Genomic DNA, 16,888 nt, shown 5'->3' on the forward strand with positions numbered 1-16,888 from the left:
GTGGGGGGGATGCTATTTCTGTGAAAACAGATCAATCTGTGAGGATGCATTTGTGCTGAAGCACTGCGGACAGGCAGCGACAACAAATCTCAGAACGCTTTGTTCATCCACATCTGTAAAATGGATGTCCTTCTCTGTTCTCACTGCAAATTCTTCAAAGCTGACAGTCATTTTTCTTTCAAAGTACTGTACATGTCCCCATATACTACCTTGAGGTTTATTTTCTTGCAGGCATTCACAGTAGAACAAAGAAGTGCAATAGAATCTTTGAAAAAGTACAATCAAAGACTGTCAAAGAGCCAATACAGAAAAGAAGACAAACTGGACAAATACTTGAAAAAGAAACAAACAATAAATAAATGTTATTGAGATCATGAGTTGTAGCGTTCTTGAAAGTGAGTCTTTAAGAGATGAGTGAACTTATCCCAGCTAGTTCAGGAGCCTGCTGGTTGAAATGTTCCTGAACTTGATGGTGTGGGACCGAAGGCTCCGAGTTGCAAGAAGAAAGCACGGCATGTACGGCGGGATCCTTGCCAATGGATGCTGCTTTCTTCTGGTCAGCGCACTTTCTAGACGTGCTCGATGGTGGTGGGGTGGCTTTCCCTGTGATGGAGTGGGCTGTATCCACCACTGTTCGTAGTTTCTCCATTCCTGGGCATTGGTGCTTCTATAGCCGGCCATAATTTCAGTGAATTGTTTGAGTTCACTGAAGAAGGTATATTTTGTGATGGAGTCTATAATGTCCCCACTGAGCACAGCTAAATCAGGCATTAGATGCAGTGGTGGAGAACAATGCAACTCTGTGTCTCTCACTGGAAATCCATAGCATAGCGCAGTGGCTATGAATATCAAACGTAAAACAGTACAGCCCCTTTGGCCCACAATGTTGTGCTGGCCTTTTAACCAACTCCAATATCAATCTCATCCTTCCCTCCCATGTAGCCCTCCATTTTCCAGTCATCTGTGTACCTATCTGAGAGTCTCGCAAATGTCCAGAATGTATCTGCCTCTACCATGAACCCTGGCAGTGTGTTCCATGCATCTCTCACTCTAAACAAAGATCTACCTCTGACATTCTCCTATAGTTTCCCCCACAGCACGTTCCGTGCATCACTGCCTGGTATTGGGGTGGGAGACTACTGCAGAAAATCGAAATAAGCTGCAGAGTTGTAAAATTAGTTTCATCATGGGCATGAACTTCCATAGTATCCAAGGCCTTTTCAAGGAGCGGAGCCTGAGAAAGGTGGTGACCAACATTAAGGACTCCCACCACCCAGGACATGCTGTCATCTCATTGAGGGAGGAAGTACAGAAACCGGAGGCCACACATTCAATGATTCAGGAACAGCTTCTTCCCATCTGCCATCTCATTTCTGAATGGACTTTGAACCCATGAACACTACCTCACTACTTTTTTTTTAAATTTCTATTTTTGCACTACTTAATTTAACTAATTATATATGTCAGTAGGCAGCCACTGATCCCTGGGGGTCATGGGTTTGCACCTCTGCTGGACTGTGTCTTCTCCGGCAGGAAGATTTGAAGAACCGGCTGTTGCCCGTGCAGCAGGTTCCCCCTCTCCACGTCACTGATGTAGTCCAAAGGAAGGGCAAACGCCTGGCACCAGTGTCAACGCACTGTCTATACATCATACACACTGTAATTCAGATTTTTTTCTACATTATCATGTTTTGCATTGTACTGCTGCTGCAAAGACAACAAAGTTCCCAACATATGCCAGTGATATTAAACCTGATTCTGATTCTGCACTTACTATACTCTGTGTAAAAGTCTGACATCGTCCACCACACTTTTCTCCAATCACCTTAAATCATGTCCTCTCACACTAAGCATTTCTGCCCTGGGAAAAAGGTCCACTCCATCTTTGCTTCTTATTATTTTACACATCTCTATGAAATCATTTCTTATCCTCCTCCACTCCAAAGCAGAAAGTCCCAGCTCACTTAGTCTTTCGCAATAAGGCCTGCTCTCTAATCCAAGCAGTATCCTGGTAAATCTCCTCGGCACTCTCTCTAAAGCTTCCACGTCCTTCCTATAACACAGTGGTATGTAATTATTCATTGAGATACTATGGGAAATCAGTCCTTCAAGCTGGCAATCCCCCGATTTAACCCTAACCTAATCCTGGGACAACGTCCAATGACCAACTGTCCTACCAATCAGACGGCCTTTGAACTGTAGGAGGAAATCGGAGCACCCAGACGAAACCCACGTGGTCATGGGGAGAACGTACAAACTCCTTACAGACAAGCAATGGAATGGTTAAGTTACTGGAATAGTAATCCAGAGACTGCGGATGTGAGTCCCAATTGCAGCACTGAAGTAGGTTAAGTGAAACCAAAGTGAAAAAGACCACAGAGTTATTATGGGTGATACTTAACCAGAGATTGATAGGTTCTTGATTGGTAAGGGTTACAGGGAGAAGGCAGGAGAATGGAGTTGGAAAAAAAAATCACTCATGATTGAATAATGAAGTGTACTCAATCGGCTGAATGGCCTAACTGTGTCCCTGTATCTTGTGGTATTAATGGTGGGAATGGGAATGATTTGAGGGCATTAATTATGTTACATTAGTGAATTGTAACAAGTTATAATAAACATCAGTGGCTTGGATTATAATGTCCAGTAGATGCTTCTTAACAGTGTTGGATTGTTCTTTATGTCTCGGTGTCATTTCCGTCTGTGTACTAATTGAACTCTTCCTTGACCTAGTGGAGAGTCTACAGAGCCTCCTGTCTCTGAGCTTCGGAGGTGCCCTGGGGCAGCCAGCAGCCAGTATCCCAGAGCAAGAGGGAGCCATGGGCCACATCTCCCTGCCTAGGAGGGCGGAGACATTTGGAGGATTTGACAGCCATCAGATGAGTGTGGTGAAAGGTAAGTTTGTGTCGACCAGAGTTTGAGAGGTTATCATTGCATTGTCTAACAGAGGATTGTTAAATAGGAATCTTTCGTTCAGATCCTTGTAGTGTACCAACCACACTGGCCGTGATCAAAGTTCAAAGTAAATTTATTATCAAATTACGTCACCGTTAATAACCTTGAGATTAATTTTTTTGCTGGCATTCACAGTAGAGCAAAGAAACGGCGTAGAGTCAATGGAAAATTACACAGAAAGACTGGCAAATAATGTGCAAAAGAAGACGAGCTATACAAATTTAAAAATAAATAATACTAATAGCACAAGTTGTAGTCAATCCTTGAAAGTGAGCCCATAGGTTGAGGAATCAGTTCATTGTTGAGGTGAGTGAAGTTACCCATGCTGATTCAGGAGCCTGATGGTTGAAAGGTAATAAGTGTTCCTGAAACTGGTGGTGTGGGACCTAAGGCTCCTGTACCACCTCCTGATTTACAAAGATAAGTGAGTCAAAGAATCACTGGGGACCGGAGTCACCCCAAACACAAACTGTTCCAGCTGCTACCATCTGGGAAACAGTATCGCAGCATAAAAGCCAGGACCAACAGGCCCTGGGGACAGCTTCTTCCACCAGGCCATCAGACTGATGAACTCACGCTGACTCAACTCTATTTTTGTTATACTGACTGTCCTGTTGTACGTACTATTTATTATAAATTGCACATTACGCATTTGGACAGAGACGTAACGTAAAGGTTTTTCCTCCTCATGTATATGAAGGATGTAAGTAATAAAGTTAATTCAATTCAATTCTGATGGCTGGAACGAGAAGAGAGCAGAGAGACTCTTGATGATGAAAGCTGCTTTCTCGTACCAGCACTCCTTGTAGATGTGCTCGGTGCTAAGGAGGTTGTTTTCTGTGATGGACTGGGCTGAATCAACTACTTTCTGTAGGCCTGTCCACTCTTGGGCATTGGTGTCTCTATACTAGGCTGTGATGCAACCCGTCAGGGCAGTCTCCACTGTGCATTTATAAAAGTTTGTCGAAGTTTTAGGTGACATGTTGAACCCGTGCAAACTTCAAAGAAGGACATACAACAAAAGTCATTCCTTTAGGAAGAGATTATTCCTGAGGAGAATTCCTGTAATGTTTTCCGGTATGCACAGTTCAGTGTTTCGGTGGCTATTCAAAGTAAATTTATTGTCAAAGTGCATACAGTATATAATCACCATTTGCAACACACAAAACTAGTGGCGGAACTCAGCAGGTCAGGCAACAACGATGGAAATGAATAATCAGTCAACATTTTGGGCCGAGACACTTCTACAGTACTGTCACTATATAGCACCTTGGCTGCTTTTTCTTGCAATCCTTTACAGGAAAATAAAGAAATACAATAGAGTTTATGAAAAATTATACATAAATAATTACTGTTAAACAACCAATGAGCAAATGAAGACATGGTGAAATTTACATGCATAGATAATACTAAGAACATCCTCCAGAGTGAATCAGTAGGTCAGGGGCCCCCTGGACTCCTTCAATTAACCAAGGGGGTCCATGGACCCCAGGTTGGGAACCCCTGCTGTAGGTTGTTCAGATTCCTCTGTGCTCACTCTCCACTGTATTGTGCAGGACAGCGGGGGTAAGTGAAGCAAAAGTATAAAACTCTAGCAAGTGGCTGTGGAGAAAGAAACTGTGGTTTCAAGGCCAGTTGCCCTTCATTGTCATTGTCATTAGAAAAGGTTAGACAGCAAAGACGCTTTACATCGCAGAGACTGCTGGGAGGAGGTGGTGGTGGACCTGCTGGTCTTTATCTAAACACTCTTTGGAGGTCAAGAATGAGATGTAAAGCTTGGTGGTTACGGCTATTCAATTGAGTTACAAGAGCAAAAAACAAAGACGTGACTGTCTCATACTCAGTCTAGTGATAACATCTAGCTTACGAAGTAACCACATTCAACTGGTCTGGCACCTGCTGCAGAGAAATGGAGAGGCTTCAAGAAAATATAGAACGAGTTATACTATAATTACTGGAAAATTAATCGAATAAATCAGAATCAGGTTTAGTATCGCCAGCATATGTCATGTTAACTTAGTGGCAGTAGTACAATGCCACATAGAAAGCAAACTGAATTACACTAAACATATATTAAATAGTTCAATGAAAAATAGTACGAAAACAGAAATAATAACAAAGTGAGGACGAGTTCATGGGTTCAATATTCATTCAGAAATCGGATGGCAGAGGTGAAGAAGCTGTTCCTGAATCATTGACTGTGTGCCTTCAGGCTTCTGGACCTCCTTCCTGATGGTAACAATGAGAAGGGGGGCATGTCCTGGGTGATGGGGGTCCTTAATAATGGACACTGCCTTTCTGAGGCACTGCTCCTCGATGATGTTTTGGCTAGTACCCAAAATGGAACTGACTAATCTTATTCCATGTGTATATGTGATTATATAAAAATTATACGCAAGCATAAGAAGTCTATGTTGTAAATACATATTGGTATTTATGCTCATTTTACTCCCTATTTGAATTTAACCTCTCAGTTCATTTGTTATATAATTTATTCTTATCATTGTTGAATGTCGTTCTGGTTGCATGTGGCTCCAACACAGCACAGCAAATACCTAATGCATGTAAATGTATTGGTGAATAAAGTTAATCACTGATCCTTGGAAGTTTAACTACAAGAAAAATAATCAAAATATAACAATTCTACACCTGAGCATGTTGATATGCTAAGGTATTTTGAGGTAAGGGAGAAGGTAGTGTTGGTTCTCTTAAGGAATAACTCTCCAGGGTCAAATGGGATTTACCCACAGATTACTGAGGGAGGCAAGAGATGAGATTGCTGGGGTCTTGACCAACTTCTTTGTGTCTAGCCACAGGCAAGGTCCCAGAGGACTGGCATATCACTAATGTTGTTCCATTTTTCACGAAGGGGAACCAGGGATAATCCTGGAAATCTGGGACTTATTCCAGCTGGAGGTCTGTGATTAGTGGTGTTCCACAGGGAATGCTAATGGGATGTCTGCTGTCTGTGGTGTATCTAAATCACCAGGATGAACAGGATGTAGAGGTTAGTGAGTTTGCAGACGATACAGAGATTGGTGGTGTTGTGGATAACATATAAGGCTGACAAGGAATCCAGCAGGATATAGATATGGGCGGAGAAATAGCAGATAGAGTTTAGCTCGGCCAGATGTGAAGGTGAGAGCCAGTGCACTCTTGAGGGTAAGGCTCTCAACAGTGTTGATGAGCAGAGACAACAAACCCACCAACACTATCTCCATGGTTTTATTATTAGGTATTGCAATGTACTGCTGCGAATGTGAGGAAAATATAGGAGATGGACATTGTGTAGACAGAAGAAATTAGTTGCCACTTGATCACTAATTTAATTGGCTTGGCACATCATTGTGGACCAGAGGGCCTGTTACTCTGCTGTACCGTTCTGAATTCTATGTTCTAATCCAACAACCAATGGGTGGGGAGAATACTGCAAATAAAAGAAAGAATGGGCTTAATTTAAATGTGTACCCAAAAGAGTAGCAGTTCCAACAGTGTAGCGCTCAGCATGACAGTCCTGTGGTCAAACCTGTTTGGTGGGTCTTGAGCCCATGGCCTGCTTACTCAGAGGGAAGGGTGCTACCCACTGAGACTTGGTAGTTCTGCTGTTCTTTTCGGGAGTGTATCTCTCTGGAAAGCTCCCTGCGGTGTCTCACTCTGTTGAATAGTTGGTCATTGGTTAATGTACCTTCTGTTAAAGGTGGAGAGAGAGACGAAATGGAAGATGGGCAAGACCTCCGCAGGACAGAGTCCGACAGTGTTTTGAAGAAGGTGAGTCATCCGTCATTGTAGGAACCCTTCCTTGCCTCCAGTGAAAGCCTCTTTTTCAGGAAAAATATAGTATTCTATTTACACCCTTGGGTATAAATATAGTGCCTAAGATTTTTACATAATACTGTAGTATTTAATATGTATTGCACTGTATTGCTGCAAGAAAAAAAACAAAATTCATAAGATATGTGAGTGATGATAAACCTGATTCTGATATAGGTCTATATTGTGGGCTGAGAGTGGGAAGGGGGCAGAGAGGAGGGGGAATAAGGGTTGGGAAAAGGGGAAGGGAGAAGGGAGGGAGCAGGAAGCACCGGAGAGACATTCTGCAATGATTGATAGAGCAATCGCTTGGGATCAAACAACCTTGCCTGGTGTCTCAGGGCGGGGAGTGTCTGCACCCAAACCACACCTATCACCCCCCCCCCTTACTTGTGGCACTCCTCCTCTGCCACCTGTCCCACACCCCTCCCGTGGCACTCCCAGCGTCGCCATTCCCAACATCTTTTCCACCCACCACATTTACAAACTCTCTCCACGTTGACATATACTGCACTGTGCAGAAGTCTTGGGCACCCTAGCCATATATATGTGCCTGAGCATTGCATATGTTTATAATCAAGATGTTTGAAATGTTAGAAGAAAAATAAACCTAGGTGGGTTTTAGCTTCATGCTGGAGATGAATCTGCAAATCGTGGAGACTGTAGGGTATTCCTGGAGAACTGGCAAACTTACTGTTCATGGGATCTTATGCTCCCCCTCCCTCCCGCCCCTGCGCTACTTTAACTTTTGGCTTAGCCTGCCCTCTAGTGTTCAGACATGAGCTCTGCGGCTAAAGTTCGTGAAGTTCCATGTGTGGTGAAAGATGCTTGCAAATTCCTAAACATTATCCTTGCTACATTTATTTAAAATGATTAATACCTTGACTTGTATCTTGAAGTGCTTATTATAAGAATGTTTCATGTAAAATTGGATTGCTTCTTTGAATAGTAAGAGTTTACTGTGAGGGAGATCCTTTGGAAGAGGCCAAAATCCTCTGGTTCAAAGTAAATTGAAAGGAGACATCTGATTGGTTGAGTTTAGGGCTGTTGTGGTATTAAGTTTGTTATAGATTAAGGAGGATAGCTGGAAGGAGATAGATTCAAACAAAGTCTAAAAGCCCAGAGGTGTAGCTATATTTATGTAGTGCATGTTGGTGGAGAGACATTGTGAACCAGAATGGTGGAGACAGGCTTGAAGGACATGCTCCTGAATCCTGTGTTCTCACTGCTTCAGGAACCAGACTGCCATTAAAATAAAAATTACAACTTTTTTTAAAAATCTAGAATCACATCAGAATTGGGTTTAATATCATTAACATATTGCACAGTGCTGTATTTGTCAACTTGGAGCGGAGGGCGAGTTTGTAGATCTGGCGGGAGCACGGTAGGGTGGAATGCCGCAGGACGGGTGTGGGACAGGTGGCAAAGAAGAAGCACGCGGGGCAGGGGGTGGCACAGCTGCAGCCCTGAGACGCCTGGCAAGGAAGGTCATTTGATTCCAAACAATTGGTTTATTAATCATTATAGAATGTCTCTCTGGTGCTTCCCACTCCCTCCCCTCTCCATTCCCCTTTTCCCAACCGTGATTCCCCTCTCCCTACCCCCTTCCCACTCTCAGTCCACAGCAGAGACCCATATCAGAGTCAGGTTTATCATCACTGTTTATTTGTTTATTTAAAAACAGATTTGTAAATCTGTTTATTTGTGCAATACATAAAATTGCTGTTTATTTGTCATCACTGTTTATTTGTTTATTTAAAAACAGATTTGTAAATCTGTTTATTTGTGCAATACATAAAATTACTACAGTGCTGTGCAAAAGTCTTAGACACCCCAGCTATCTGTATATCGTGAAGCTTGTTGTTTTGCGGCAGCAGTACAGTGTAATGCATTAATAAACTACAGAAAGATATACGGTATGTATTAACCTATGTAGTCTAAAAGGAGAGCAAAAAATAGTGAGATGGTATTTATAAGTTTGTTCATTGTCCACTCAGAAACCTGATGGTGAAGGGGAAAATGCTGTTCCTAAAAATGATGAATCTGTTCTTCAGTTTCCTGTACCTCCTCCTCAAAGGAAAAGAGGGCCTGTCCTGAGTGATGGAGATCCATAACAATGGATGCCGCCATTTTGAGGCGTCGCCTCTTGAGGGTGCCCTCAATGCTGGGGGGGGGGGGGGGGGGGGAGGCTTGTACCCAAGGGGGAGCTGGCTAAGTTTGTAAGCCTCAGCAGCTTTTTTCCAATCCTGTGCAGCGGCCCTCCACGCCAGACAGTGACGCAATCACGAATTAGAAACTACTCAATGAACCCTCTATCCTTATTCAGAGGACCTCCCTGTGGCATGTGAGATTGATGACTCTCCATCATTACATTTGGATATGCAATTTTTAGCAGACCGCGAATTACTTTTACTCGGAAGTTTACCAAAACTGTTACAAGGTCTCAGCTCACTATTTTGCCTTTCCTTTCAAAGGGGCTGATGGCCAATTTGCTGCTGCCTATCAGAAAGAACGAGGTAAGGCTAATTTTATGTTGATGTGCACATAAAGTGCATTAAAAACCGAACCCTTAGACTGTTTGTAGTCAACAGAAGATTCAAGATTGCTTGTGGTCATTTTTCAGTAAACGAGTGCAAGGGAGAACTAAATAATTGTTACTCTGGTTCTGATACAACATTTAAAAAGCACTAAGCATAAAGAACACAAAAAAAAACAAAAAGAAGAATATAAATATGGAAGCATTCCTATAAAATACTGTTATATACATGGACCAAGTGTATATACATAATGTGACGCTCGTTGATGTGTACGTAGGGGTGGGTTAATGGCTGAAGGTGTTGGTCAGCCTAATGGCCTGGGAGAGGTAACACTTTATGTGTTTGGTGATCCTCGTATGAACTGGGTTTGTTATAAATTACTGTGTATCATGTATTGCAAAGTAAGAGGTTTTTAAATGCTCTGAACGAAAAGCCGAGTAATAGCTCACCATTTCTGTGACTGAGAAAAATCTCCTGTGCTGGGTTGCCTAGTTCTGATTATCCATTAGTGTCGTTCCCCAAGAGCAGGCAGTTCCTACATTGCCGCTGACTTGGGTGAAGACCATTCACGCAGGTGATCTCACAGCACAGTTTGGTCGTGGCAGCCCTCGCATTGCCAGCACATTCCTGCGCTCCCATCCCGGGCAATCCTGTCACCAGTCTCGGGAAAAACTTTTTTTTAATCAGCATCCAGACAGATCAGGATCTTTCCGCAATGGGTTGCCAGCAAGTGAGCTATGGGTAAACAGCCAAATTGAGGAGGAGTGATTCAAGGCCATTTTATTTTGGTTTTGCAATTGTTTTATTATTGTCATATGATGCAGTGAATCAAGTACCACTGGTTTATTTTTTTTTATTATTGAGATACAGCACGGAATAGGCCCTCCCAGCTGCGTCACCGAGCAACCCCTGATTTAATCCTAGCCTGATCACAGAACAATTTACAATGACCAACTAGTGCGTCTTTGGGCTGTGGGAGGAAACCAGAGCACCCAGAGGAAACCCATGCGGTCAGAGGGAGAAAGTACAAGCTCCTTACAGGCAATGGCGGGAATTGAACCCCAGTCACCCGTACCGTAAAGCATTGTGCTAACCACTACACTACCATGCCACCCGGTTTATTATGGTCACATGATTCAGTGAAAAGCTTTGTTTGCTTTCATCCAAACAGATTACTCCATGCATTAGTACATTCGTTATCGTCATCATTAAGTGCTGTATCATATGACATGGGTGATCATAGGCTCGTGACAGTGACTTTCGAGGCAAATCTTTCAACAGAAATGGTTTTCCACTGCCACGTTCCGGGCGGTGTCTTTACAAGACAGGCGTACCCCAGCCATTACCAAAGCTCTTCAGAGATTGCCTGACATCAGCGGTCACGTAACCAGGACTTGTGATATGCACTAGCTGCTCATATGACCATCCACCACCTGCTCCCATGGCTTGACGACCCCGATTGGGGGGGCTAAGCAGGTGCTGCACTTTGCCCGAGGGTGACCTGCTGGCCAGCGGAGGGAAGGAGCCCCTCACACCTCCTTTGGTAGAGACGTATCTCCACCCACCACCCATTAAGTATGTTGAGGTAGTAAAAGTGAAAACAGCCTGCAGAATATAGTGTTATGTTTACTGGGAAAATGCAGTGCAAGTCGACAAATAAAGTGCAAGGGCCACATGGAGGTAGATTGAGAGATCACGAGTTCATTTTTAGTGTCTCGGGGGTCAGTTCAAGAGTGAATCCCACAGTGGGACATAAAGCTGCTCTTCACAATCAGCATCAGGTTTAATATCACCGGCACACATAATGAAGTTTGTTGTTGTGCAGCAGCAGTACATTGCAATAAAAACTGAATTAACTATTAAAAAAAATGAAATAGTTAAATAAGTAGTGCAATAAGTAGTGTTCATAGGTTCAATGACCATTCAGAAATCTGATGGCAGAGGGGAAAAAGCTGTTCCTGAATCATTGTGTGTGTGTGTGACTTCAGGCTTCTATACTTCCTTCCTGATGGTAGCAATGAGAAGAGGGCATGTCTTGGGTGATGGGGGTCCTTGATGATAGATGCTGCCTTTTTGAGGCATGGCTCTTTGAACATGACCTGGATGCTATGGAGGCTAGTTCCTGATGGTACCTACTCTCAAGCTTTTCTCTCTTCTGCCCAGCCAAAGGGAGGGAGAAGGGAGAACAGGACAGGAGGAGTGCTTGATTGAGTTGTCTACAGGAATGTAGACTGAGTCATGGAAGGGAGGTTGGTCTGTGTGAGAGACCAGGCTGCATTCACAGCTCTTGCAGTCTTGGCGCTCGTAGTTGCCGTACCAAGCTGTGATGCATCTGGATAGGATTCCTTCAGTGGTGTGTCTGTAAAATATTTTTTTAGATCTTTAGCTTCCATTAATATCAGAGAACGTGTACAGTGTAAAACCTGAAATTCGTACTCTTCACAGACACCCACGAAACGAGAGACCCCCATAGAATCAATGAAAGAACAATGAAGCCTCGAACCCCCTCCTCCCCACCACCCTTCGCAGAAGCAGCAGCAAAAGCATCAAACACGCGACCCCCCCCCCTCCAAACCACCACGTAAACAATAGCAAAATCCCCCTGGTCCCGAATGCATCAAAACTACAGTCCATAACCCAGCACTCCGGTATCTCAGACAGGCTGCGTTTCTCCAGCAAAGGAGAGAGAGAGAGGCTGCTCCTACAACGAGAGCAGAGACCAGCAACTTGCTGTTCCCATGCTACAGTCGTCTGCGCTTTTCAGTACTTTTAATTATCTGGAAGGGCAGGACTAGTTTATTTTGGGCAAGCTCATAACTTGCTCAATGATGCAAAAATAAGAAAGACAATTTAGCGCTCAACAGAGGCAAATACTCAATGTTTATTACAGTTTGGGTTTTAGAAACTAGGATACAGGCATAACATTGCAATTGACTGCCATGTGTCTATGTGTAGTGGGAAGGGTAGTGCTTTTTTTAAAAAGAGAGACAGCACGGTAACAAGCCATTCCAGCCCAATGAACTCGTGGCTCAATTACACCCACATGACCAGTTAATCTACAAACTCACACATCTTTGGGCTGTGGGAGGAAACCGGAGCACCAGGAGGAAACCCATGTGTTCATGGGGCGAGGTACACACTTCTTCGCGATACCGGCAGGGTCACTGGCTCTGTGGTATCGTTACGCTCATCGCTGTGCCTCCTTCTTGGGATCTCAGTGTCGCACATTGAAATGATAAGATTGGTTCGGAGTGATGTTTGAATCTCTCAGAGTTTAGTTTTAACCTCACCTTGGGCTCACTGTTTTGTTTTTCAGCAAGTGCTTCAGAAGGTTCTAAATCTACAGCAGCTGTTACTCGGGTTACAGGTGAGTTTATAACATTTTGCCCGCAGTGGCAATTATTGAAGCTGCTGAAGTGAGCAGTCACAAGGGAGGGGTTCCACACTACCCCAGGACGCCAACAATTATACAGCCTAATCACAGAGGGATTCAGAACAGAAATGTCCGCAATCTTTGTCTCCACTGCCCGCTGTGTCTGCGCTGATTGTCAACAACCCAATTAAACTAATCCTGTATTTATTTAAATTTGGGGTTCCCGAACTTACTGATGCCATGGACCCTTACCATTAACCAAATGGTCCGTGAACCCCAGGTTAGGAGTCCTGTGAACAGATTAACACACACACATCCTGGAGATCATGGAACTTTTATGGAAAGGAATAAAGAGTTGAAGTTTCAGGCTGAGACGCTTCATACGAGTCCTGCAGAAGGATCTCACTGCTTATTCTTTTCCATAGCTGCCGCCTGGCCTGCTGAGTTCCAGCAGCATTTTGTGTTGTTTTATCACCATTTTGTGTATTACTCCAGATTCCAGCATCTGCAGCCTCCTTTTCCACTTGCCCTCCTTTCAGAGGCAAAATACGTTAGACAATTCCACGGCCATGACCGTGGAATTTATACTGTGAATATACACCCCTGTGTATATTATTTATTTAGGGATACGGCACATCAATGGCCTTCTGACTCAACGTGCCTGCGCCACCTAATTATACCGGTGAGCAATTAATGTACAAACCCATACGCCTGCGGAATGTGGGAGGAAACCAGAGACAGTGACGGGGTTGAACCCCAATTGCCAAAGCTGTAATAGCAGTACACTAGCCACTACGCTACTGGGCCACCCGCTACTTGGGATATCATTCCAAGTTGTTATTCTCCCCACATTCCCATCAAACTCACCCCCCCCCCACCCACCAGCCCCGGATTCTGCCACTCTAGGGTCAATTGTCAGTGGTCAATGATCCTCCCAAACTGGCCCCGGCCCTGGGATGTGGGAGGAAATTGGAGCACCTGGAGGAAGCACGCGCGGCTCCAGAAAGAGGATGCAAACACCTCGGGAGGTCATGATTAAACCCTTGCCGCTGCTGCCGTGAGGTGGCCACTCTGTTGACGGCAGCCCCCCCTCCCACCGCCCCCCCGACCGTGACAGTGAATCCAGCTCAAGTCCGAGTGGGCAGCAAAGACGCAAGAGTCTGCAGACGCTGGAATCTGGGGCGACCAGCGACCTGCAGGAGGGACTCCATGGTTCGAGTAATTGCTTCTTCCCGCCAACGCTGCTCGGTCCACTGAGTTCCTCCCGCGGATTGTCGCTCCAAGTGGACAGCATTTGGTACAATATCCACTGGAGGACGTAAAAAGTAGGAGCTGAAGGCCATCTGGCCCATCAAGCCTGCTCTGCCCCTCAATAAGATCATAGCTGATTTGGCTGTGGACTGAAGGTCTATCTACCTACCGTTTCCCCATAACCCTTAATTTCCCTGCTACGCAAAAGCCTACCTCACTGTGCCTTAAGGTATATTTGATGGGGTCACCTCTACTGCTTCCCTGGGCAGAGAATGCCACAGATTCACTGCAGTGTGCAAAAAGCAGTTTTCCTTGCCTCCATCCTAAATCTGCTCCGCCATATCTTGAGGCTATGTACCATGGTATCACCTACCAATGGAAACAACTGTCCTGCCTCTATCTTGTCTATCCAAAAGGACATAGGAGCAGTATTAGGCCGTTTGGCCCATTGAGTCTGCTCCACCATTCGATCATGGCTGGTCTATTTGCCCTCTCAATCCCATTCTCCTGCCTTCTCTCCTTTGACACCTATGCTAATCAAGAATCTATTAACCTCACTTTAAATATACCCAGTAACTTCAGCTCTACACCTGCCTGTGGCAATGAATTCCTCAAATCCACCAGCCTCTGGTAAAAGAAATTCCTCCTTATCTCCGTCCTAAAGGTCATCCTTCTATTCTGACACCGTGCCCTCTGGTGCTAGACTCGCCCATTATTTGAAATGTACTCTCCACATCCACTGTACCTAGCCCTTCCAATATTCAGTAGGGTTCAATGTCATTCCTGACCTCATTCTTTTTAATTCCACAGCGAGGACAGGCCCAAAGCCATCAAACGCTCATAAGTTAACCCTGTCACTTCCGGGGTGATTCTCATGACCCTTCTCTTCAATGCTGGCATAACCTTTCATGTAGCCAAGCGGTTAAGGTGTTGGTCTAGTGATCTGAAGGTCGCTAGTTCAAGCCTTGGCTGAGGCTGTGTGTATGTCCTTGAGCGAGGCACTTAACCACACATTGCTCTGCGACGACACCGGTGCCAAGCTGTATGGGTCCTTAATGCCCTTCCCTTGGACAACATCGGTGGCGTGGAGCGTGGGCAACTGCCGGTCTTCCAGGCCTCAGTCATCATCAAAAATCGATGGACAGCCGAAGAAGATCCTTTCTCTGATACGGGTCCAAATTCCTTTCATAATTTCATGTTTCTATACAATACCCCTTCTGAATTCCTGTGTGTCCCAGACACTCATCTCCATACATACCTCAACCTGAGTTTCACGGCGTTTGATGGCTCTCTCCCTCCCTCTTGGCAGGCGGTCGTGGTGCAGCAGGACTCGTTCATCGAGGACCAGAAGCAGGCCCTGAGCGAGCGCCTCTCGCGGCCACACACCCGCCTCAGCGGCCTGCTGGAGCAGGAGAAGCAGCGGAGCCTGGAGAAGCACCGGCAGGAATTGGCCGACCTGAAGAAGCAGCAGGCCCAGTTCCAGGAGGAGAGGCGCAGGCGGGAGAAGGAGTGGGAGGGCCGGGAGAGGGACCTCACGGAGCGGGAGGCCTGGCTCTCCCAGCGGGGCGACGAGTCGACGAGGTTGCGGGAAGAGATGGAGCGGGAGCAGCAGGAGCTGCGGCTGAAGAAGGAGGAGTACCAGCAGGACCTGGAAAGGCTGAGGACCGCCCAGAGGCAGCTGGACAAGGAGCGGGAGCAGCTCAGGAAGAAAGAGGAGCAATTAAGCCACCAAAGACACGGTGACCTTCTGCACTCGGACTCCCTCAGCTCCCAGGTACTGTTCAGGGTTCAGGGGTCGGTTTATAAGCAGTGGGGCAATTCCCCCACCCTTTCCCCACTTGTGTTTTCTCTCATGAAGTTAATTGGCAGTGGCCACTTTGATATGGCTCAACTTTGCTCCGAGATTTGCTAAGGCAGGGTAAAAGATAGTTGTCAGAGGATGTGATAGAGTTATGCAGAAAGAAAGCAGGCTCTTTTGCCCCATACTGGCCAAGGAGACCATCCTGCGCTGGTCCTATTTTCCAGCATTTGGCCCACGTCTCTCTAAAACAGGGGTTCCCAACCTCGTTTGTGCCTTGGACACCTACCACTAAGCATGGGGTCCATGGACCCCGGGTAGGGAACTCCTGCTCTAAGCCATTCCTATCTGTGAACTGCACAATTGTATCTGTCTCTACCACCTCCTTTTGAAACACATTTGCACTGGTACACGGACAGGATAGGGGGCAAACAGGATTGGCTTCGACGGGCACCTCAGTCAGCATGGAAGAGTGGGGCCGAAGGGCCTCTTTCTGTGCTGTATTTGACTCTCTGACTCTAATTCAGCTGCCTGCTTCTTGGAGTCGTAGAGCTTTTCAGCACAGCAACAGTACCTTCAGTCCAGCTCGTCTGTGCCAAATCATTATTCTGCCTAATCCCATTGGCCCAGACCCGGACCATAGCCCTCCATGCTTCTCCTGTCTGCGTAGGTATCCAAACTTCTCTTAAATGTTGAAATCGAGCCTGCATGCACCACTTCCACAGGCAGCTCGTCCCACACAGCTGGGACCAGTTTCATGGGGCATCACGGTCAGCACGGCATTGTGGGCCGAAGGGCCTGCTGCTGTGCTGTACTCTTCAATGTTCACACCGCCAAGGAACTGAGATCCAGACCCTGTCAGCGGGGAATAGGACCGGAGGGTCTGCGGGGGGTGGGTGGGGGGTGTTGGTGGGCAGGTTAGGTCTTTATTCCTTGGTGCATAGGAAACCAAGGGATAATCTTATTGGAGTTGCAAAAATTCATAAGGGGTACAGAGAGAGCAAAATGCACATGGTCCTTTTCTCTGGGAAAGGAAACCAAAAACGAAAGAGCATAGGTTTGAAGTGAGAGGGGAAAGATTTGGGGGGAACAACTTTATGCAGAGGGTGGCAGGTGCATGTAGCAAGCTGCTGGAGGGAGCGGTTGAGAAAGATACAGTGGCAA

General features: G+C 45.6%; 1 protein-coding gene across 8 annotated transcripts in view; it reads left to right on the plus strand.

Moving 5' to 3' along the window:
• The window catches only part of LOC132382584 (A-kinase anchor protein 13-like), a 548,542-nt gene that overhangs the window by 522,914 nt on the left and 8,740 nt on the right, over positions 1 to 16,888 (plus strand). For 7 of the 8 annotated variants that reach the window (XM_059952931.1, XM_059952933.1, XM_059952936.1 and 4 more), the window contains 5 exons: positions 2,734 to 2,895; positions 6,653 to 6,723; positions 9,240 to 9,281; positions 12,619 to 12,669; positions 15,236 to 15,700. In XM_059952931.1, coding sequence (XP_059808914.1) covers positions 2,734 to 2,895; positions 6,653 to 6,723; positions 9,240 to 9,281; positions 12,619 to 12,669; positions 15,236 to 15,700 — 791 coding nt within the window. Of the gene's footprint in view, positions 1 to 231; positions 396 to 2,733; positions 2,896 to 6,652; positions 6,724 to 9,239; positions 9,282 to 12,618; positions 12,670 to 15,235; positions 15,701 to 16,888 lie in introns of those variants that run through there. The other variant, XM_059952938.1, reaches the window with a different exon arrangement.

This window comes from Hypanus sabinus, chromosome 28, assembly GCF_030144855.1.
Source record: "Hypanus sabinus isolate sHypSab1 chromosome 28, sHypSab1.hap1, whole genome shotgun sequence".
In the NCBI taxonomy this organism is placed as follows: Eukaryota; Metazoa; Chordata; class Chondrichthyes; order Myliobatiformes; family Dasyatidae; genus Hypanus; species Hypanus sabinus.